Below are 24,867 nucleotides of genomic sequence, written 5' to 3' on the forward strand. Positions count from 1 at the left end.
TTCCCACTGACCATCACACTAAAAAGTCATTTTTAATAGGGGTTCCCTGAGACCTGAAAGTTATTTCAAGAGCTCCTCCATGCTGAAAATGTTGAGAAAGGCTATTCTAATGTAATTAGAACTGGAGACATGCCTTGGATAAGCTCAAATATCTTCAACATTACAGAACAAGTCCAGTTGAATGTAACCAACTACAACTAGATATCTCTTTATCTGAAATGTACTATGGGGGCCTAGGCTAAATTTTCACAATTAGCTCACAAAATGGCTGCCTTCACCCAAGGTAATGATGGCTCTGTGCAAAATAAAAATAAAAAAATATGATAAATGGACATGAAATGACAGTAGGGTAAATTGATGTGTGATAAAAAAAATACCATTAAACTCAATAACAATTTAAATGTGAAAGTATATGGAACCAACAGCATCCACATCCAAAATATCTTCACAACAAATATATACATAAAGCCCAGCTCATGATAATGGAAAATAAAAGAAAAAACTGCTGCAAAACCCCACATTACCAGAAAATAAACAAATTTTTATTATAAGGATTACAAAAATAAAATGTTGGCGCATAAACAGATAGTATTAGATGGCAAATATATAGAAAGTTTAAAGTGGTTGCAAATCCATACATATACCCCCTGAAGTGACTAGCCTCGGGTGATACAAGAGACCTCATTTCCACATTAGGTTAGATTCACACTCTTGTGGGTGGTACGGCTTGCGCTTGTGCCGGCACAGCAGCCCGTTGATTTGAACGGGATTTGAATGGGATGCTGTACTTGTGGGAAACAAACAATAAGGTCCTGGCGCTGATCCGCTGAGCAACCTTCTTTTTCCTCATGAATTTCAGCAGTCACAGTGCCCTTCATTCACAGGGTAATGGTGCTTTCCGCAACATCGTGGACTGCCCAGCGAAAGAGACGAGATGAAGAGGATTCTGCTGAACCCTAGACTGGCCTGAAGACTTACTATCTGACTCATATATTCCAATGAGTCAGATACGCTGTTATACCCAAGGGTGTCAAATATAATGGGATAAACTTCTCCTCCTTCCTCCTTTATAAATAAATTTTTAGCAGTGGGGGCTATCACAGGCTCGTCTGTCCGTTAACTATGGGAATCAACCTGGATGCGGCTTCCGTGCACAGGCTCCGCTCCCGTACGTGTTGCGTCACTCAAACGACTTCGTCAGCAGTAACACTTTTTAAGCTCTCTCAGGGGTGATGGCGAGAGATTGAGAAAAACATGTCTTGCTGCCCTGCTGTATCTTCTCAAAATGGTGGCTGAGTCACTTCCTGTACAGATTCTTGTGGGAAATGCAGGGAAAGAGTCCCTGGTCCTTTTAAAAAAAAACACGGCCACATGGAAATGCACCGTATTTTTGCACCTGAAAAGCTCTGCTTTTTCCGATTCTTGGGGGTGTCACTAGGAATCAATGGAACCCTTGTGCATCTGCAAGGTCGGGAACAAGAGCGGTTTGCACATGTTCCCTGACCCTTAATATTGTAAACTTAGGCTTACTTGGGATGGATGGCTCTCAGAAAAAAACCTCATGCTTAAAATGGTTGTAAAGGCTCAAGGTTTTTTAGCTTCATGCATTCTATGCATGAAGGTAAAAAACCTTCTGTGTGCAGCGGCCCCCGTAATACTTACCTGAGCTCCATCGTGATCCAGCGATGTGCACGACAGTCTCGGCTCTCTTGGGACTCTCACCGCTCATTAGCTGAGACAGATTGGCTCCCACTGCTATCAATCACAGCCAGTGAATCAATGAGCAGAGACAGGGGGTTGGGCTGAGCTGCGGCTGTGTGTGTGAATGGACACCCAGAGCTGCGGCTCGGGAGTGTGCCCGCTTGGGTGCCCCTACAGCAAGCTGCTTGCTCTGGGGGCACTTGGCAGGAGAGAGGTGTCCTCCCCCTCCCCCCCTTCCCCCCTCCCTCCCTGTCAGCTCCGACTGCTGCTATAATTTCTGAGTGTTCTTTCTACAATCCCCTGTGTTACATTAAATAAGGTGTCCCAGTGTATGTGGTTTTGTAAAAATAAGCCAATGTATATCTTTTTCATAGCGCCGCTCACGTGACCAGCTGCCTCTCTCCTCCTAGCTAATGTCAGTGAGGGTTTCTCGGCCCCTCCCACTGTAGCTGTCAGACTGGGAGAAGAAAGAGGAGGCCGGTCAGGTGAGCGCCAAGCGGTGCTATAAAATAAGGTATAGAACGGCCTATCTTTACAAAAACACATGCACTGGATACATCAGTTAATGTAACACAGGAGATTGTAGAAATGACACTCTGTGGCTTAAAGTGAATGTAAACACCATTCATAAAATCTGACCTGGGCACATATATCTATAGTGTTTACTGATCTCCCTCCAATGCCCTAAGTCCTGTGTCTTTATGCTGCTCTGTTTCTTCAGCATGATAACTTCTGGCAAGTTCTCCGACACAGGAGATAAAAGCAGCTGGAAATTTGTGTTGGGGTGGGTGCATAGAGATAGATTAGCAGAGAGCTGGTCTATTCACAGCACAGCTCTGCATGTTTATACCTTCATCTGCCTATGTGGAAGGAGGTGTGCCTTTCCTCCAATCTGGTGTCCCACAGTGTATGCCCAGACTCCCCACCCAGTGCTGGAATAGGAAGAGAAAATTCTAACACGATGTTCACTTTCTAGACAGTGTAGAAAGCTGGAGAGAGCAGATATACATGTAAAACATGTAGGGAGATTTCTTTCATCTCTGTGTATCATCTGAGGCTGTTCACTTCACTGTGTATATGTAGGGGATTAGGTCCGCTTTAATTCAGATAATGCAGAGCATGCTCTTAATGGCACCTATGCGAAGTGTGAACTCATCCTGTAAACGTCTCCTCCTGGATATCACTGGAGTATGTCTACTTCAGTGATTTCCAGCTTGTAGGGGCATCAGTCAGGTATGGCATATACTGTACATATGGCCAATGTAACTGTATAAAATATCTACACCTGGAAGCCATCTTTAGCATATTCTTTCATTTTTTTCTCCATCAATCAGTGATCTGCTTATCATGCATGATTCATATTAATATTGTCATTTTCTTTTCATTCCAACAAGTAACAGTTTTGTTTTACTTATACCACTATTGTATCTACTTTTACTATATTCTATATACTATATTCCACATACTTCAATGTCATTTTTCTCAGCAAGCTAGTGACCGATCTCCTCTCTTTCCTATGTAACACATTATACCTATAAAAACTTCAATAAAGGAAAGCAAACCAAAATATCCTGAATTCTGCACAGAACCCGCCTGTGTATATTAGTATCTTTTACACAGGGTCATTTATTATTCTGATTTGTTGGTTCTTAGATCAGTTGACCTGTAAAATTACTCCAATTTAAATTTTATCTCGATTACAGATTATCGGAGATTGAAACAGTGCAAGAAACAATATGAAAAGGTATTCGTTTGGATGCTACAAAATAATTGTTAGTTCCCAGGTCATCATCAGCTGTACATATTGTAATACAGGAACACTTCAATGGCTGAAAAAACATATTCACCTTGTCAGTGGAGGCCCACGCTCCCATGGTGGACCCGGAGCTCACAGATGTGGGAGAACTACACTCGCTGACCGACTGGCAGGTTTCAGACGCTTCAGAGGAGGCAGAGCTGGATGAATTCTGGAAACAAGGGAGACGTATGAACGGAATATTGGGAGCAATCAATAAGCACAAGCAAACAAAGCAAAGGAAAGAAGAAGCTGAAACATCACTGTTATCAGACTGTACAGGAATCCAAATTGCTTTAATTATTCAAAATATGATCACGTAAAACAGCCAACATGTTTCAGAGGCCAAAAACACTTCCCCCCTTCATCAGAGGAGGCAGAGCTGGATGAATTCTGGGAGACGTATGAACGGAATATTGTGAGCAATCAATAAGCACAGAAAAGCAAAGGAAAGAAGAAGCTGAAACATCACCGTTATCAGACTGTATCAACATCCAAATTGCTTTAATTATTCAAAATATGATCACATAAAACAGCCAACATGTTTCAGAGGCCAAAAACACTTCCCCCTTCATCAGGGCTCAGTGAACTTTAACAAGGCCTAGATTGACTCCGTAAAATGAACTACAAGATAGATCTGTAGTGCTAATAAAGAGATCAAGAAGGATGCATTCAGATGGGTGATCAGACCCGTCCCTCATATCTGAGCCGCTGTCTGCAGGGGTGCACTAGAAGCTTCTGGCTTTTCCTGCTCCGTACTTTGACAGGTAGGGGAGTTGTACTGATGCTACCCCTGGTCGGTTTTTGTGTCTTTTAGCCACTCATAACCTCTAGCACAGAACTGAGGGGGTTTTAGAGCACTTCCTGAGCTCCGTGGAACAAGTCTGATAGGCGGGTGGGCGGGGACAGAAGAGTGGGAGAGAGAACACAGCACTCACAACACTCTAGCTCCCTCCTTCCCAGGCTGACAGGAGAAGTGATACTGCTATCACTACTCCTGTCAGAAGCGGCACCCCCCTCAATGTAGTGCACGGTGCAGATGCCCCCCTGCCCCATCCCCCCTCTAGTTTCGGCCCTGCTTGTAACCCGTGCACAGCAAATCTTTCAGGATACACATTTAGAAGCTGGCATTGACAACCTATTTTTGAATCGTAAGGACTTGGGGCAATCATAGAAATTCTTACTTAATCTGCTTAACTGGCCATATACTAGTAGAATTTTACTGTCATTTTTTTTTTGTTTTAATACCATTTGATTTTCTAGTCATCAATGGGGTCAAACTGATGTTTGAATTCAACATCAGTTCATTCAACATTCAATTCAACCAAAGTGGGGAGAATATTTCAAAGAACCAGGACGACATTTTTTTTAAGAACAAACAAATTTCTAACCATGTATTTGGTTTTCGTTCAGAAATAAAATGTTATTGCTGTCTGTATCTCCATATTTTCCTTTAAAAAGGAAGTAAACCCTCCTCTGCAACTTTTACCTATAGGTAAGCCTATGATAAGGCTTACCTATAGGTACTGTAAATATCTCCTAAACATGTACCGTTTAGGAGATATTTACCTTACATGCAGCCATTGACATCACTGGCGCATGCGATCTGAAGGAACGGCCGCTGGTGCTGTTCCTTCAGAGCCCCGTGCACAGGAGTGACGTCACTGCGGCTCCGGCCAATCAGATGGGCGGATGCCGCAATCCCGGAAGATGGGCGACTGAACATGTCGCCCGTCATAAAGCTAAGCGGTCGACACGGCAGGGGCTCGTTCTAAGGTAAGTATTTCATAATGAGCTCGTATGTGATGCATACTAGCACATTATGTGTTTATCTTTCAGGTCGGAAAAAAAAAAAAAATTATGGGTTTACAACCTCTTTGCCGTGCCGTGATCGTCGGCTCCCGCACGTGTGCGTGGGAGTGACGTCACCGCGGCTCCGGCCAATCAGATGGCCGGACCCCGCGATCCCGGAAGACGGGCGACTGAACATGTCGCCCGTTATACAGCTAAGCGGGCGGCACGGCGGGGGCTCGTTCTAAGGTAAGTATTTCATAATGAGCTAGTATGCGATACATGCTAGCTCATTTTGTGATTCTCTTTCAGGTTGAAAAATTTTTTTTTTTTATGGTTTACAACCTCTTTAAGCAGAACTAAATCCATCAATTTAATGGTTTCAAGACAGTTACATTGCTGGAATGCCAGGATTGCTAACTGTCACATTTACTTGTGCTTTCAACCAAACTGTTAAACCATCAAATGGCTGATGTCCTAACTGATCGCATCAAACTGAGGCTAAGATGGCAGCTTCCTTGGCTGAAAACAATAGGAGGGTTCAGTTCTGCTTTAATTTGCCGTCTGATACAAGTTGTCACTGGGACAGGAAGTAAGGAAAAATCTCCCCAACAAGGCCTCAGACTGAAATAAAATCCCAATGGGAGTTCTGACAATGCCCAACTCTATTAAGAAAAAGTTTCAGTTTGAGAACCAAGTTTGTGGAGCATACAGTCCAATAAAGGTGTTGGTGAGCACCATGACCAATGACACTTAACAGACTCCAAATCACACAGACTTCTGGCTTACCTGGTTGACAGCTTCCGGTGGCATAGGCGATGGAGACTTTGACTGAAAAGCATCTTGGGAAATGAAGCCAGAATCATGGGAGGAGACGCTGGACAGCCTCATCGGCGCCTGCTGGGGCAGATTGGAGCTGCGATAGCGATAGTGTGAAGTAGGTGAGTGTGAGTGCGAGCCGCTCAACCTCGAGTCATTACTGTTAACGCTGTTCAGACTGCTGTGTGAGACAAGGGGAAGGTGGGAGAGGAGAATACGAGGGGGGTAGTAAAATGTGGGGGCAGAAGGGTGAGGGGAATGAAAAGAAAAAAAAGGGAAAGGGAAAAAGGGAAGGGGAAAAAAATCAAGCACCAAATTATAACTCCACAAATTTCCAGCAAGCAGGCAGCAAGACCGACAAATGACACACAGACACACTTAGTACAATGACTGCAGTATCCCACGTTTCAGGCTGTTGGAGATGCTTCTTCAGGGTGCCTGCTACAAGCTAGTGCTGCTGTATTGTGGTCAGAGGAAAAAAAAATTAAAGAAAGCTGCACCTCTGCCATGTTTCTTTTCTTCAACTTCAAAAAAATGTTATTGCCACTTGGATAAATTTGCAGCAAACTAGAGCACATTGCTCTGCAAACCCTATTCCAACTCCTCTGATTTGTTTCACCCCAAATATTATAGTATAGACCAGTGGTTGTCTGATGAGCTATAGGGGGGCCTCAAATGTGGCCCCTGACATCACAAAAGGCCCACATAATGTTCTTTATATGCAGTGCTTGGGAGGTCTGTCAGCGACTGCAGACCTAATAGAGGAAATGATGGTGAGAGTGTGGACAGGATAAATTTTTGGTTGGAGATATGCAGAAGACAATATGAAACTGGGTACATGTTACATGAGGATAGGGAGCAGTGCTATTACCCTAATCAATGTTCCCAATACAGACTGCTGAGATCCGAGGCCTGACATTATATACCAAAGGGCCACATGGGGCCCTCTGACCATAGGTTGGGCACCAGGGGTCTAGACCAAATATTCACTAGCCAAGAAAAAAAAAACTGTTTGATAAATGGGTGAATCAAATTAAAACAAATTCATTCATTTTTCTTGTTTTCTTGGGAGTTTTATTTGAATCAGCAAGATATGATTTGGAACCGAAAAAGAAAAAAAAAATCAGTAAAACCAAGCAAAGAACTTTAAAATAATCTTCAGTCCATCACAGTCCCCATCAGAGCCTCTTTATATTAAAGTCCCTATCAACTACCCCTTTTACATCTGAGTTCCCCTATATCAGACTCCCCATCAAAGTCCCCCCTTACATCAGAGTTCCCATCAGAGCTACCTTATATAAAGGACCTCATCAAAGTCCCCCCCTTACATCAGAGTTCCCATCAGAGCTACCTTATATCAAGGACCTCCTCAAAGTCCCCCCTTACTTTAGAGTTCCCATCAGAGCTACCTTATATCATGGACCTCCTCAAAGTCCCCCCTTACATCAGAGTTCCCATCAGAGCTACCTTATATCAAGGACCTCCTCAAAGTCCCGCCTTACATCAGAGTTCCCATCAGAGCTACCTTATATCATGGACCTCCTCAAAGTCCCCCCTTACATCAGAGTTCTCATCAGAGCTACCTTATATCAAGGACCTCCTCAAAGTCCCCCCTTACATCAGAGTTCCCATCAGAGCTACCTTATATCATGGACATCAAAGTCCATTCTTTCATCAGAGTTCCCATCAGAGCTACCTTATATCAAGGACCTCCTCAAAGTCCCGCCTTACATCAGAGTTCCCATCAGAGCTACCTTATATCATGGACCTCCTCAAAGTCCCCCCTTACATCAGAGTTCTCATCAGAGCTACCTTATATCAAGGACCTCCTCAAAGTCCCCCCTTACATCAGAGTTCCCATCAGAGCTACCTTATATCATGGACATCAAAGTCCATTCTTTCATCAGAGTTCCCATCAGAGCTACCTTATATCATGGACCTCCTCAAAGTCCATTCTTTCATCAGAGTTCCCATCAGAGCTACCTTATATCATGGACCTCCTCAAAGTCCATTCTTTCATCAGAGTTCCCATCAGAGCTACCTTATATCATGGACCTCATCAAAGTCCCCCCTTACATCAGAGTTCCCATCAGAGCTACCTTATATCAAGGACCTCCTCAAAGTCCATCCTTTCATCAGAGTTCCCATCAGAGCTACCTTATATCATGGACCTCCTCAAAGTCCCCCCTTACATCAGAGTTCTCATCAGAGCTACCTTATATCAAGGACCTCCTCAAAGTCCCCCCTTACATCAGAGTTCCCATCAGAGCTACCTTATATCATGGACATCAAAGTCCATTCTTTCATCAGAGTTCCCATCAGAGCTACCTTATATCAAGGACCTCCTCAAAGTCCCGCCTTACATCAGAGTTCCCATCAGAGCTACCTTATATCATGGACCTCCTCAAAGTCCCCCCTTACATCAGAGTTCTCATCAGAGCTACCTTATATCAAGGACCTCCTCAAAGTCCCCCCTTACATCAGAGTTCCCATCAGAGCTACCTTATATCATGGACATCAAAGTCCATTCTTTCATCAGAGTTCCCATCAGAGCTACCTTATATCATGGACCTCCTCAAAGTCCATTCTTTCATCAGAGTTCCCATCAGAGCTACCTTATATCATGGACCTCATCAAAGTCCCCCCTTACATCGGAGTTCCCATCAGAGCTACCTTATATCGAGGACCTCCTCAAAGTCCATCCTTTCATCAGAGTTCCCATCAGAGCCCCTGGTTTATCAGAGTCCCCATTAACATTCCCCCTTATATCAGAGACCTCATCAAAGTCCCCCCCCCCCCCCTATATCAGAGTTCCTCTTCCATCAGAGTCCCCATCCGAGTCCCCCCTAACATCAGAGGGTGAATATAATGTTGCCAAAGACCGGTTGTGGCCCAGGGGTCAGAGACAGCTGGTCTCAACTATGCCAAATTTGGGGTAAATCGCAACAGAGGAGTGGGAGCAGGGTCTGGTGGACAGTAACCTGCTCTAGTTTTTTGTAAATTCATTCAAGTGACAGTAAAGTTTTTAAAGCTGAAGAAAAAAACATGGCGGTGATGCAGCTTTCTTTGATTGATTTTAGTGCATTAGGAATAGACAGGCCTTGTTGAGCCGGCACCCTAGATCGGCGGGTAAGTCATAAGAACACCTGGAGCAGTATCCTTTTGTGAATTTTCATCAGAGACTCCAGTTTATGGAACTTTGGAGGTGTAAATTATTTATTGTATCCCACAGCAACCAACCCGCCTGCAAATATAATTTTTCACAGTCCAGGCTTAAAACAAAGCAGCCGATTGGCTGCCATGCACATTAATAAAGAAATGAGCAAAATCTATCCAATGAGAGGACATTTGTTTTTTTTTTTGTTTTTTTAGAGTGAAGTGGAGAAGGGTGAGAACCTCTATCAGGTGTTACTGCTGTCTCTGTCCCTGTAGATGAGATCTCCTCTCTTCCTATGTGGTCAGGAAGTAGAGTGAAATCACTGAAGCAAGGACACGAAAGGCAATAAAAGAATTGACAGATGATATAATTCTTATCTATGGCAACAAAATCTAAAAAATATGTTTTGCCTGGAGCTGGATTTTTTGCACATTTCTATGCATATATTGGGCATGTTTTCCTCTTTATACTGTATCTGTACAACCCATAATCCAAATTTTGCAGAATCGGCATGTGTCAGCTAACTTAACAAAAGCTTTATGACTAATCTTCCCACCTAAATCATTATATATATATATATATATATATATATATTTAAGGACATATGACTCAGCAATAGTGGGGATTGACAGAAAGTATCTGCACAAAGCATTGGCTGGTGGCACTCAAAGAGAGGAAGTTTATAAGTGTATTCCCAACAATAGACACAGTGACTGTAAGTGGGAAGGTGTTTTAAGATTTTAAAAAATTAGACAGGGTGTTAAATACACAAAACACTTGCTGCTACAAACACGTCATCCCATATGTTAAAATTTAATGGAACAAGTGCAAGGTTTCAAGAACCCAAGTGTGAATGGACCCTACAAATTTAATTTTAACCACAAGGTGGCACTGTAGTAATAGAAAATGCAACCCCGCAGGCTGCAGAGCATATCCAATGAAACTGACATGAGCAACAGTTTAAAGGATTTAGTATATATTATTGCTACATAAGCCATTCTGTATCAAAATTCAAGTTGTCACTTTCATTAAATATGGAAGTGTGGTGTACATGCCCCAGAAATCTAATTTGGGTCGGTGTGACTGGCTCACTGCTGAGATACAAATCAAATTCCAGGCATCCCCTGCCACAGGAGATTCATTTTTGTTGAAGTTTCTCCACTGTAAAAGGATGCAGACACTGCAACTTTTCACATTACAGCACTCAGATTGCACCAGGTGGTTCTCATGAAGGCAGGTTCTCCCCAGGGGAGGACTGGGCCAGGGGGCAATTGCCCCCCGGGCCACTCTGATGCGCCGTAAAAATGCTGCACCGCTTCCACCACAGACATGCCTAAAGGATTCCTGGTGAAGAGAAGTAAAACGTCCCCACTGCTGACCTACTGAGTGTGGGATGAAGACAAGGACAGAGCGCAGACCTCTTCCCCAGCATGGATGGTGTAAACTGTGTCTGAGCAGAGGCCGGTTCCATGCCCCATTGGAGACTCTCCTCCCCCAGGCCGCCCTGACCGAGCTGAGCTAGCTTCCCCAACCGTCCCCTGCTGACCAGGTCGGGAAGCCGGATTCAGCCAGTGAGTAGAGAGTACCTGGAGCAAAGCTTCAGCCTGGAATGGGGGTCAGGAGGAGGCCGGGGAGAGGGAGAGTGGGAGAGGGCCGAGTCGCTGCACCATGGGCCTCTGGTTTGTACTTGCCCCCTGGGCTGAAAGTTGCCAGTCTGCCCCTGGTTCTCCCATAAATCAATTTGAGAAATTATATACAAACATTTAACACACACACGTACGTGCATATCATAAATTAGATCATCAAAAAGTTAATTTATTTCAGTCATTAAATTCCTATTTTATATAGATGCGTTACACACAGAGTGATATATTTCAACCATTTCTTTTTTAATTTCAATGATTATGGCTTACAGCTAGTGGAAAAATCTAAATTCAGTATCTCAGAAAATCAGATTACTAAATGAGACCATTAACAAAAAAAAACAAAAAAAAGGATTTTTAATACAGAAATGTTGGTTTACTGAAAAGTAGGTCCATGTACATTATAGTATATCATACTTAGTCAGGACTCCTTTTTCATGAATTACTGCATCAATGCGGCGTGGCATAGAGGTGATTAGCCTGTGGCATTGCTGAGGTGTTCTAGAAGCCCAGGTTCTTCCTCTTGACAATACCCCACAGATTCTCTATTGGGTTTAGGTCAGGTGAGTTTGCTGGCCAATCAAGCACAGTGATACCATGATCATTAAACCAGGTATTGGTACTTTTGGCAGTGAGGGCAGGTGCTAAATCCTACTGGAAAAGGAAATTTGCATCTCCATAAAGCTGGTCAGCAGGGAGAAGCATGAAGTGCTCTAGAATTTCCTGGTAGAGGGCTGCGCTGACTTTGGACTTAATAAAACACAGTGGACCAACATCACCCGATCCCATGGCTCGCCAAATCATTAGGGACTGTGGAAAATGTTGCATTTCATTTGGAAACCAAGGTCCCTGAGTCTGGAGGAAGAGGCACAGAATCCAAGTTGCATGAGGTCCAGTGTGAAGTTTCCACAGTCAGTGATGATTTGAGGATCGGGGCTGCTCTGTGCAGTACCATTGCATAGAGCACGTAAGTATATCATGTCGCCCTAACGTTGTATAGTGCTGCGCAAACTGTTGGCACTAAATCCTGTATAATCATAATAATAATGTATATTATTTTTAAAAAATTTTTCCTTTAAAACCACCTTAACCACTTAAGCCCTGGAAGATTTTACCCCCTTCCTGACCAGGGCCTATTTTGCGATTCGGCACTGCGTGACTTTAACGGACAATTGCGTGGTCGTGCGACGCTGTACCTAAACGAATTTGACGTCCTTTTTTTCCCACAAACAGAGCTTTCTTTTGGTGGTATTGGATCACCTGTGCGATTTTTACTTTTTGCGCTTTAAACAAAAAAAGAGCGTCAATTTTGCTAAAAATAACAATATTTTTCACATTTTTTTATATGAAATTCCCCAAAAAAAAAATGTAAACATCAAAATTTTTTAACATTTTTGGCCAATTTGTTTTATGCTACATATGTTTGGTAAAAAAGAAAAAAAAAATCGCAAAAAGCGTATTTTGATTGGTTTGCGCAAAAGTTATCGCGTTTACTAAGGGAAAGATTTTTGTCTTTTTTGTTGTTTGTTTTTTTTCGCGTAATGGCGGCGATCTGCGTTTTTTTTTGCGGTACTGCGACATTGGGGCAGACAGATCGGACCCTTGACTGACATTTTTGACACTTTTGGGGTTACCAGTGACATTACTATAGTAATCAGTGCTATACATATGCACTGTTACTGTAAAATTACACTGGTAGTGAAGGGGTTAACTTTTTTGGAGAGGGAGGGGCTGTGTGTGTCCCTAGGGGTGTGGTTCTAACTGTGATCGGCTGTGGCTAGAGGTGTAGGAACAGTGATCAACGGTCCTACATAGCAGAACCGTATGATCACCATTCTTACATCGGGGAGAATGACAGGCGGCTTGTTTACATTAGCCGCCTGCCTTTCTCCCGCTGTACCGGACGATCGCGAGTGCCCGGCGGGCATCGGGTCCGCCGGGCACACACGCGGGGGGGTCCGAGACCACGCGGGAGCGTCCGGTGGCGCGCGCTCACTCCCTAGACCCTCACAGGCTAGCGACGTAGCCCTACGTCGCTCTGCCTGTGAGGGGCTGACCACCGCAGTAAATAGTCGTGCTTCGGTCGGCAAGTGGTTAATTCATGTGAATGTGTTTGTATTTTCTAGATGCAAATGTTGAGCTCTTCTGTAACAACAAAAATAACTCCTTTATAGATTGTTTTAATGAGAATTTAGGTGATAATAAAATCAAGATTTTTAGAAATAAATAATTGGATTTATATGTTGCACTAAATCCTGTATCATAATAATAATATAATAATGTTTATTATTTTATCAAGCATTTCCATACCAGGTGAATTCTGGCATTCCTCTCCTACATGTAAAAATCAGCATTTTTTTTGCTAGCAAATTACTCAGAACTGCCAAACATAATATTATATATTAGCAGAGACCCTATGGAATAAAATGGTGGTCATTGCTATTTTTTATGTCACACGGTATTTGCACAGCAAGGTTTCAAACACAATGTTTTTGGAAAAAAAACACTTTCATGAATTAAAAAAAAAAAACAGTAAAAAAAAAAACATAAAGTTGGCCCAATTTTTCTGTATAATATGAAAGATGATGTTACGTCGAGTAAATAGATTCCTAACATGTTACGCTTTAAAATTGCCCGAACTCGCTGAATGGCGCCAAACTTCAGTACCTAAAAATCTCCATAGGCTACACTTTAAAATTTTTTACAGGTTACCAGTTTAGAGTTACAGAGGAGGTCCAGTGCTAGAATTATTGCTCTCACTCTAACATTCGCTAGGATAACCCGCATGTGTGGTTTGAACCTCGTTTACATATGTGGATGCGACCTACGTATGCGTTCGCTTCTGTGTGGGAGCGCGATGGGACAGGGGCGTTTTAACTTTTTGTTGTTTATTTTATTTTAATTTTTTTTATTTTTACACTGGGGGAGGGGCCAGGAGAGCCGAAGAGGGACCCAAGAAGAAGAGGATCTGGGCTGCTCGGTGAAAAACCAACTGCAAAGAGGAGGTAAGTATTACATGCTGGTTATTTTTAACTAAAAAAAAAAAAAAACTGAGACTTTTACTTTAACCCCCTCCTTCCCAAACCTATTCTGACACTTCGCTCCTACACGGAAAAATTATTCAGAACCCCCAAACATTATATATATTTTTTCAGCAGAGACCCTAGAGAATAAAATGGCGTGTGTTGAAATTTTTTATGTCACACGGTAATTGCACAGCGGTTTTTCAAACGCAATTTTTTTGGGAAAAGAAATATTCATAAACTAAAAAAAAAAACCAGTAAAGTTAGCCCAATTTTCTCTTTTATTTATTGATGGACACAGTTCCATATCTTCTTTGACCCTTGGGTTATGCTTCTCTCCATAGGAGTAGGACTAGGCGGAAACAAATTTGACTACGCCCCTAGGGCAGTCCTAGGGGGTGTACTTCCCACCTACTGCTATAGGACCTCAGTTTTTTCTGCCTAGTCAGGAATAAGGATCCGGTTCCCTGCTGGGATCTCTGGTCCTGGCATTTTTTTCCCTTTTTAAATGGATTTTTTTTAAATTATTTTATTATTTTCTGTTCCTGTGAGAATTACAATCAACTGGGCCAGGCACTGGATATCTTAGATCCTTACGGCCTCCCAAGTCTGGCCAGCGAGCGCAACCTAACTTTAGCTCTGCGCTAGGTTGGCTGCGTCCAGGACATTTTTTTCTCCGAGAATAGGTGCAGGTACTCCCCTCTTCTGAGTCACCTCTCGTCTCCACCCCCTACCCACCTCCGAGAGCTGTCCTTTGGTTCCACCCTCTGCCCACCTCCCAGTACCCCCCTCCCCCCCTTTTTAGAGAATACAGAACCAAGTATCAAGTTGTGGTTCTAGGTAATTTGTATGGAATTTGTTAATGATAACTAGAAAAGCAGTAAAATAGATCCCCTGGAATCAGCAACAATAGAACCCCAACAACAATAGCCCCAAGCAAAAATAAATCCTCCCCTGCAACAATCCCCCCCCCCCAATAAATCCTCCCCTGCCACATTAGACCCCCCCCCCCAAAAAAAAATCCTCCCATGCAACAATAGATCCCCCCCAACAACAATAGTTCGCCCAAGCAACAATAAATCCTCCCCTGCAACAATCCCCCCCCCCAATAAATCCTCCCCTGCAACAATCCCCCCCCAATAAATCCTCCCCTGCAACAATAGACCCCCCAACAACAATAGCCCCCAAGCAATAATAAATATTCCCCTGCAACAATCCCCCCCATAAATCCTCCCCTGCAACAATAGCCCCCCCCCCCCCACAACAATAGTTCGTCCAAGCAACAATAAATCCTCCACTGCAACAATAGCGCCCCCCCCCCAACAACAATAGTTCACCCAAGCAACAATAAATCCTACACTGCAACAATAGCCCCACCCACAACAAAATGTCCTCCAGCAACAATAGATCCCCCCCATACAACAGTAGTCCCCCCCCAGCAACTATTCCCCCAAGCAATAATAAATCCTCCACTGAAACAATAGCCCCACCCACAACAAATGCCCGCCAGCAACAATAGATCCCCCAGCAGCCAGCATCAATATGCCCTTCAGCTCACCCCACTGACCCCAGCACCCCTTTGCCATTGCATACATTCAGACTGGAGGTGCCGGAACTGCGTTCCCCCACGTTCCCGCTGAAAAAAAGCCCTGGTTTTATGAAATATTCCAATTTTCTGAGATACTGAATTCTGAGTTGTCACTAGCTGTAAGCCTTATTCATCAAAATAAAAAGAAAGAAATGTTTGAAATCTATCACTCTGTGTGTGTAATGCATCTATAGGAGTTTCACTTTTGAATTGGATTACTGAAATAAATTATCTTTTTGATGATATACAAATTGACTCTTCTGAGTCACCTCTCGTCTCCACCCCCTACCCACCTCCGAGAGCTGTCCTTTGGTTCCACCCTCTGCCCACCTCCCAGTACCCCCCTCCCCCCCTTTTTAGAGAATACAGAACCAAGTATCATGTTGTGGTTCTAGGTAATTTGTATGGAATTTGTTAATGATAACTAGAAAAGCAGTAAAATAGATCCCCTGGAATCAGCAACAATAGAACCCCAACAACAATAGCCCCAAGCAAAAATAAATCCTCCCCTGCAACAATCCCCCCCCCCCAATAAATCCTCCCATGCAACAATAGACCCCCCCCCCCCAACAACAATAAATCCTCCACTGCAACAATAGCCCCACCCATTTAAAAAAAAACAAGGAAAAGGCTTTTGTGGTTTTAAAAACTTGGGCAGGAGGTGAGGCTACATCCGGGTGGAGACTTTGTTTGGGGCCCCTCTTTCTGTGCTATTTAGTGCGCTAGGTTGCTGCGAAGGGTCCAGCAACTGATGGGCTCACAGATGGTGTTATAATTCCACCATGCCTTTGCTCACAGATGGTGTTAATTCCACCATGCCTTACTGGTGCGCTGAGTTTCTAGGGGCTGTGCTGCAATTTGTGTGCTTGCACATTTGTATTACTTCCGCCATGTTATCTCTGGTGCGCTGTCACAGAGGGTTGTTGCTCCAACTTATACATGGTGCTTACACATGGTACTTATGTGCTTACACATGGTATCATCCAACCACGGCCCTTGCTCTCCAACTGCTCTACATACTAAGGAATCCAATATTGTATATAAAACCCTCCAATTACAAAGCTTTCCAACTTATGGAGACTCTAATTTGAAACCATTAAAATCTTTCTTATTGGCTTGTATATCACTTCCCAATCCTTCCAGCTCTATAAACCGTCCAGAAACCCAAATTATTCACTTTCTACCAACCCTGAGCTGACAAAACCCATTACCCAGAATCCTTTGCGAAGATATGCAAATGAGCAGGTGCATCCAGCTAACTGATAACTGTCACCAGTGTGATGACAGCACTCAGCCCAACCTGCATGTTTTCAAACGGCTGCTGCTGTAACTGATCACGTGCAGCACCATGGCAACAGCAGGTCTGATGAGAGAACTCGATGGTGGCCCCTTCCTCAGCTGGGAATGATTGGAGGGTCTGCATTCCTTCTATCAATTCACAGATATTATCAGATTTTTTTTTCTCAAAAATCCTGCCCCCTCCTGGCTGTCATTTACATTGCGCTTCTATGGGATGTACATGGAGGAGAGCTGTTTGGGGATGGTGATTAACCCTTTTACTGCCGCTGACATACACCATACATCAGCAGCAGTAGGGGGGTTACACACACTGCAGGAGCCGGGAAAGTGTGCAAATCTGACAAACCGACTATTGGCTGTCAGATGGAAACGATCGGGTGGCTGTGCACTTTCACACACCTTGGCAGCACTGGAGAGCACCAGCAGGGGGCACAGGAGGAGGATCGGGGCTGCTCTGTGCAGTACCATTGCATAGAGCAGGTAAGTATAACATGTCGCCCTAACGTTGTATAGTGCTGTGCAAACTGCTGGCACTAAATCCTGTATAATCATAATAATAATGTATATTATTTTATTTAAAAAAAAAAAACATTTTTCCCTTTAAAACCACCTTAATTCATGTGAATGTGTTTGTAATTTCTTGATGCAAATGAGCTCTTCTGTAACAACAAAAATAACTCCTTTATAGATTGTTTTAATTAGAATTTAGGTGATAATAAAATCAAGATTTTTAGAAATAAATAATTGGATTTATATGTTGCACTAAATCCTGTATCATAATAATAATATAATAATGTTTATTATTTTATCAACCATTTCCATACCAGGTGAATTCTGGCCATCCTCTCCTACATGTAAAAATCATCATTTTTTTTGCTAGCAAATTACTCAGAACTGCCAAACATTATATTATATATATATATATATATGTATGTATATGTATGTGTGTGTGTATATATATATATATATATATATATATATATATATATATATATATATATACACATACATACATACATATGCACATAAGCAGAGACCCTATGGAATAAAATGGTGGTCAATGCTATTTTTTTTTGTCACACGGTATTTGCACAGCAATTTTTCAAACCCAATTTTTTTGGGAAAAAAAAACACTTTCATGAAAAAAAAAAAAAAAAAACGTAAAGTTGGCCCGATTTTTCTGTATAATATGAAAGATGATGTTACGTCGAGTAAATAGATTCCTTACATGTTACGCTTTAAAATTGCCCGCACTCGCGGAATGGCACCGAACTCCAGTACCTAAAAATCTCCATAGGCTACGCTTTAAAATTTTTTACAGGGTACCAGTTTAGAGTTACAGAGGAGGTCCAGTGCTAGAATTATTGCTCTCACTCTAACATTCGCTAGGATAACCCGCATGTGTGGTTTGAACGTCGTTTACATATGTGGATGCGACCTACGTATGCGTTCGCTTCTGTGTGGGAGCGCGATGGGACAGGGGCGTTTTAACTTTTTGTTGTTTATTTTATTTTAATTTTTTTTATTTTTACACTGGGGGAGGGGCCAGGAGAGCCGAAGAGGGACCCAAGAAGAAGAGGATCTGGGCTGCTCGGTGAAAAACCAACTGCAAAGAGGAGGTAAGTATTACATGCTGGTTATTTTTAACTAAAAAAAAAAAAAAACAGAGACTTTTACTTTAACCCCCTCCTTCCCAAACCTATTCTGACACTTCGCTCCTACATGGAAAAATTATTCAGAACCCCCAAACATTATATATATTTTTTCAGCAGAGACCCTAGAGAATAAAATGGTGTGTGTTGAAATTTTTTATGTCACACGGTAATTGCACAGCGGTTTTTTTTAAAACGCAATTTTTTTGGGAAAAGAAATATTCATAAACTAAAAAAAAAAAAACGAAACAGTAAAGTTAGCCCAATTTTCTCTTTCGTTTATTGACGGACACCGCTCCATATCTTCTTTGACCCTTGGGTTAAGCTTCTTTCCATAGGAGTAGGACTAGACGGAAACACATTTGACTACGCCCCTAGGGCAGTCCTAGGGGGTATACTTCCCACCTACTGCTATAGGACCTCAGTTTTTTTCTGCCTAGTCAGGAATAAGGATCCGGTTCCCTGCTGGGATCTCTGGTCCTGGCATTTTTTTCCCTTTTTAAATGGAATTTTTTAAAATTATTATTATTTTCTGTTCCTGTGAGAAATGAGAATTACAATCAACTGGGCCAGGCACTGGATATCTTAGATCCTTGCGGCCTGGCCTCCCAAGTCTGGCCAGCGAGAGCAATCTAACTTTAGCTCCGCGCTAGGTTGGCCACGACCAGGACATTTTTTTCTCCGAGAATAGGTGCAGGTACTCCCCTCTTCTGAGTCACCCCTCGTCTCCACCCCCTACCCACCTAAAAGCGCTGTCCTTTGGTTCCACCCTCTGCCCACCTCCCAGTACCCCCTCCCCCCTTTTTAGAGAATACAGAACCAAGTATCAAGTTGTGGTTCTAGGTAATTTGTATGGAATTTGTTAATGATAACTAGAAAAGCAGTAAAATAGGTCCCCTGGAATCAGTAACAATAGACCCCCCCCCCCCCCCCACAAAAAAAAAAAAAATCTTCCCCTGCAACAATAGAAAAAACAGTAAAATAGATCCCCTGTTATCAGCAACAATAGACCCCCAACAACAATAGCCCCCGGACAACAATAAATCCTACCCTGCAACAATCGCCCCCCCCCCCCCAACAACAATAGTTCACCCAAGCAACAATAAATCCTACACTGCAACAATAGCCCCACCCACAACAAAATGTCCTCCAGCAACAATAGATCCCCCCCATACAACAGTAGTCCCCCCCAGCAACTATTCCCCCAAGCAATAATAAATCCTCCACTGAAACAATAGCCCCACCCACAACAAATGCCCTTCAGCAACAATAGATCCCCCAGCAGCCAGCATCAATAGGCCCTTCAGCTCACCCCACTGACCCCAGCACCCCTTTGCCATTGCATACATTCAGACTGGAGGTTCCGGAACTGCGTTCCCCCACGTTCCCGCTGAAAAAAAGCCCTGGTTTTATGAAATATTCCAATTTTCTGAGATACTGAATTTTGTGTTGTCACTAGCTGTAAGCCATATTCATCAAAATAAAAAGAAAGAAATGTTTGAAATCTATCACTCTGTGTGTGTGTAATGCATCTATAGGAGTTTCACTTTTTGAAATGAATTACTGAAATAAATTATCTTTTGGGTGATATAAAAATGTTATGGGATGAACCTGTGTACACATACATATACACACACACACATGCATTCACACGCTTGCGCACACACAGTATCTTGCAAAAGTGAGTACACCCCTCACATTTTTGTAAATATTTTATTCTATCTTTTCATGTGACAACACTGAAGAAATGACACTTTGCTACAATGTAAAGTGGTGAGTGTACAGCTTGTATAAGTGTACATTTGTTGTCCCCTCAAATAGCTCAACACACAGCCATTAATGTCTAAACCGCTGGCAACAAAAGTGAGTACACCCCTAAGTGAAAAAAGTCAAATTTGGACCCAATTAGCCACCCTCCCCCCGGTGTCATGTGACTTGTTAGTGTTACAAGGTCTCAGGTGTGAATGGGGAGCAGGTATGTTAAATTTGCTGTTATCGCTCTCACGCTGTCATGCTGGTCACTGGAAGTTCAACATGGCATCTCATGGCAAAGATCTCTATGAGGATCTGCAAAAAAGAATTGTTGCCCTACATAAAGATGGCCTAGGCTATAAGAAGATTGTCAAGACCCTGAAACTGAGCTGCAGCATGGTGGCCAAGAACATACAGCGGTTTAACAGGAAAGGTTCCACTCAGAACAGGCCTCGCCATGGTCAACCAAAGAAGTTGAGGTCACGTGCTCAGCGTCATATCCAGAGGTTGTCTTTGGCAAAGAGACGTATGATTGCTGCAGAGGTTGAAGGGGTGGGGGGTCAGCCTGTCAGTGCTAAGACCATATGCCGCACACTGCATCAAATTGGTCTGCATGGCTGTCATCACCAGAAGGAAGCCTCTTCTAAAGTTGATGCACAAGAAAGCCCGCAAACAGTTTGCTAAAGACAAGCAGGCTAAGGACATGGATTACTGGAACCATCTCCTGTGGTCTGATGAGACCAAGATAAGCGTATCTGGTTCAGATGGTGTCAAGCGTGTGTGGTGGCAACCAGGTGAGGAGTACAAAGACAAGTGTGTCTTGCCTACAGTCAAGCATGGTGGTGGGAGTGTCATGGTCTGGGGCTGCATGAGTGTTGCCAGCACTGGGGAGCTACAGTTCATTGAGGGAACCGCGAATGCCAACATGTACTGTGACATACTGAAGTAGAGCATGATCCCCCTCCCTTCGGAGACTGGGCCGCAGGGTAGTATTCCAATATGATAACGACCCCAAACACACCTCCAAGACGACCACTGCCTTGCTAAAGAAGCTGAGGGTAAAAGTGATGGACTGGCCAAGCATGTCCCCAGACTTAAACCCTATTGAGCATCTATGGGCATCCTCAAACGGAACGTGGAGGAGCGCAAGGTCTCCAACATCCACCAGCTCTGTGATGTCATGGACGAGTGGAAGAGGACTTCAGTGGCAACCTGTGAAGCTCTGGTAAACTCCACGCCCAAGAGGGTTAAAGGCAGTGCTGGAAAATAATGGTGGCCGCCAGGGGTCAAGTCCTGGGAAAAAAAGTGTGGGAACTCACCCAGGATCCCCCCTCGACATTGCAAAAAAAGTGCCTAAAATGCCCGTATTCTGTGGTAAACAGTGCAAATATCAATATTTTAAATTATAAACATGTAGATAGCACTATTAGCAATGTGTGTTTAAGTTAAACAAAAGTCAAAAGCCATATTTCTCCATTTACAAGAAGGTCAGGTTAATATAACCTAGCCAACAAAGAACATCAGAGTCTGCAGGATTCCCCATTACAATGCAAGGGAACTCTGATATAATGATATAAAGAAGAATTTTGCTCTAAAAGGGAACTCTGATATAAGGTGACCAGAGACCACTTTATATCAGAGTCCACTGCATTCCCCTTTACATCAGAGTTCCCACTTACATCAGGGTCTGCAGCATTGCCCTTTACATCAGAGCTCCCCTTCACATCAGCGTCCACAGAGTTCCCCCTTGCACTGTAAGGGGGAATCCTGCAGATTGATGTAAAGGGGAATGCCGGGAACTCTGATGTAGGGGGGACTCTGGTGACCAGAGACCACCTTCCGCAGAGCGAATACACTAAGGAAGGGGGTGGGTCCTGATATAAGGAGGAACCTTTGCAGGTGGTGCAGGTTTTTAAGAATTACATTAGATGGTGAGGAGGCATCATAATGTTTCCTTGCCACCTAGCAAACACCCTCTGAAAAGTGATCCATTGTGGTTCACTCTTCAGAGGGCAACACTAGTGTACCCTAATTTACAGCCCCTCAGATGTGTCACTTTAAATGTGCTTGGTATTAGTCCCAGTTCACATATATGCGATGCGGGAACCCTGCAAATCTACTGCGGGGTCCCGCATTGCATTCAACTCGCAGGCAGTTCACACTGCCATATACAAATTGCTGGGGCTGCCAATACAAAGTTAACCACATCCCCAGATCAGTTTGCATATCACAGTGCGAGATGTCAGTTCCAACATGAATCGGATCGCATGGGTGCGGACCCAAAAAAGGGCCCTGTGCGAGTTGTGTCCCAATGCGATGCGAATTCAGCCATACAATCTGTATGGCTGAATTTGCATCGCACACACATCACATGTGATTTGCACAGCAGTGTGCTGCACATCACATGTGAGGTCTGTCATTGCATATATGTGATATGTCAGAGACTGAGGACGTGATACAAAAGATGGTCAGAGACTGCAGACATGATAGAAGATAGAGGAGCACAAGGGGGGGCCAGGGAAAGCAGAGAGCACTGAAGGGCACGGGGGGGGGGGACTGGAGAGAATTAAGGGGGGTTTGGAAAGCATTGCAGGGGGGTTGGAAGGTGCAGGGAGTGGAGAGCACTGGGGGGGGGGAGGGAAAACCAGGGGGATGGAGAACACAGGGGGAGGGGGCGAACTGGAGAGCACTGGGGGGGGGACTGGAGGAGCCAGAGAGCATGGGGGGAGATGAAAAGCACTGGGTGGGGGGGGGCTAAAGAGCATGGGGGGATTAAAGAGCGGGGGGGGTTAAAGAGCACTGAGGGGGCGCTAAAGAGCAGGGGGGGGCTAAGACACTGGGGGGTTAAAGAGCGCACTGGGAGGAGGGGCTAGAGAGCACTGGGGGGGCAGCAAAATAAGTTGTATAGGAGGGGGATGGGGCAGCTGCATAAAGAGGAATTGATCTTTCCATATTCCTCCTGCAGCCACCGAATATGGAAAGATCAATTCCATAAAGATCAATTCCTCTTTATGCAGCTGCCCCATCCCCCTCCTATCCAGCACACAGGAGGCTGCACAGCATGACAGCAGGCACTTACCTTCTTTCCCCGCGAACTGAAGGAGCTGTCACAGTGGCACTGCAGCTTCCTTCACATAGAGAGGCGGCCCAGCAGCGCCGTACAGGACACCGACCTGACACCCGGCCCCCCGTCGCCGCCACGCCACTGCCCTGGACTGCCCACAGCACCGGCCCGGCTCCCCTGTGTTCCATGGGAGATGGTAAAGTCAGTGGACTATTTTTTCAGTTTCGGGTAGGCGGATTAATCCGCCACAGTGTTCCCAGCCTGTCACCATCTATTCACATTGAAGGCAGGTGACCAGGCTGGAATTGAATAGCGCGCTGCGGCGGATTAATCCGCCTACCCAAAACTGATAAAATAGTCCACTGACTTTACCCGCTCCCGTGGAACGCAGGGGGGCCCGGAGACATTTTTTTTCTGCACAGCGGGGGATTGTGGTTCCCCCTTGACAACGGCCCTGCCTGCAGGACGCGGCTGGCAATGGGAACGGCGTTCCTGCTGTGAAAAAAGTGCGGGGACGCCGTTCCCATGCGTTCCTGCAGGACTCGAGCCCTGGTGGCCACACAAAATATTGGCACTTTGGGCCCAATTTGGACATTTTCACTTAGGGGTGTACTCACTTTTGTTGCCAGCAGTTTAGACATTAACCACTTGCCGACTGCCTTCAGTATATTTACTGCGGCAGTCAGCCCCTCACAGGCAAAGCTACGTAGGTCTACGTCGCTCGCCCGTGAGGCTCTAGGGTGCGAGCCTCCGCCCCCGCTCGTTCACAGACCCCCCCGCACATGTGCCCGGCGGACCCGATGTCCGCCGGGCACTTGCGATTGTCCGTTACAGCGGGAGAAAGGCAGGCGGCTAATGTAAACAAAGCCGCCTGCCATTCTCCCCTGTGTAAGAATAGAGATCATACGGTCCTGCTATGCAGAATCGTATATCTCTGTTCTTACACCACAAGCCACATCCCTTCACAGTTAGAAGCACGCCCCTAGGGACACACTTAACCCCTCCTTCCCCAATAAAGTTAACCCCTTCCCTGCCAGTGTCATTTTTACAGTAACAGTACATATGTATAGCACTGATTACTGTAGTAATGTCACTGGTAACCCCAAAAGTGTCAAAAATGTCAGTCAAGTGTCCGATCTGTCCGCTACAATGTCGCAGTCCCGCAAAAAAAAGATCGCAGATCGCCGCCATTACTCGTTAAAGAAAAAAAAAACAACAAAAATCTTTCCCTTAGTTAGTAAACGCAATAACTTTTGTGCAAACCAATCAAAATACGCTTTTTGCGATTTTTTTTTTTTTTTACCAAACATATGTAGCAGAAAACAAATTGGCCTAAAATGTTAAAAAAATTTTGATTTCTATATTTTTTGGGGGGAATTTCATATAAAAAAAATGTGAAAAATATTTTTATTTTTGCAAAATTGACGCTCTTTTGTTTATAGCGCATGATCAAAAAAAATCGCACAGGTGATCAAATACCACCAAAAGAAAGCTCTGTTTGTGGGGAAAAAAAGGACGTCAAATTAGTTTAGGTACAGCGTCGCACGATCGCGCAATTGTCCGTTAAACTCACGCAGTGCCGA

At 44.0% G+C, this 24,867-nt stretch overlaps 1 protein-coding gene across 1 annotated transcript in view; it reads right to left on the reverse strand.

The window, feature by feature from the left end:
• The window catches only part of LOC309555383 (protein MTSS 1-like), a gene marked incomplete at its 3' end in the record, with an annotated part of 72,428 nt that overhangs the window by 23,618 nt on the left and 23,943 nt on the right, over positions 1 to 24,867 (reverse strand). The window contains exons 2-3 of the mRNA XM_082257373.1: positions 6,077 to 6,287; positions 3,549 to 3,668 (exon numbers count right to left, since the gene is read on the reverse strand). Of these exons, the coding sequence (XP_082113499.1) occupies positions 3,549 to 3,668; positions 6,077 to 6,287 (331 nt within the window). The remainder of the gene's footprint in view (positions 1 to 3,548; positions 3,669 to 6,076; positions 6,288 to 24,867) is intronic.

This window comes from Pelophylax lessonae (assembly GCF_965119305.1).
Source record: "Pelophylax lessonae genome assembly, chromosome: 5".
Taxonomy (NCBI): domain Eukaryota; kingdom Metazoa; phylum Chordata; class Amphibia; order Anura; family Ranidae; genus Pelophylax; species Pelophylax lessonae.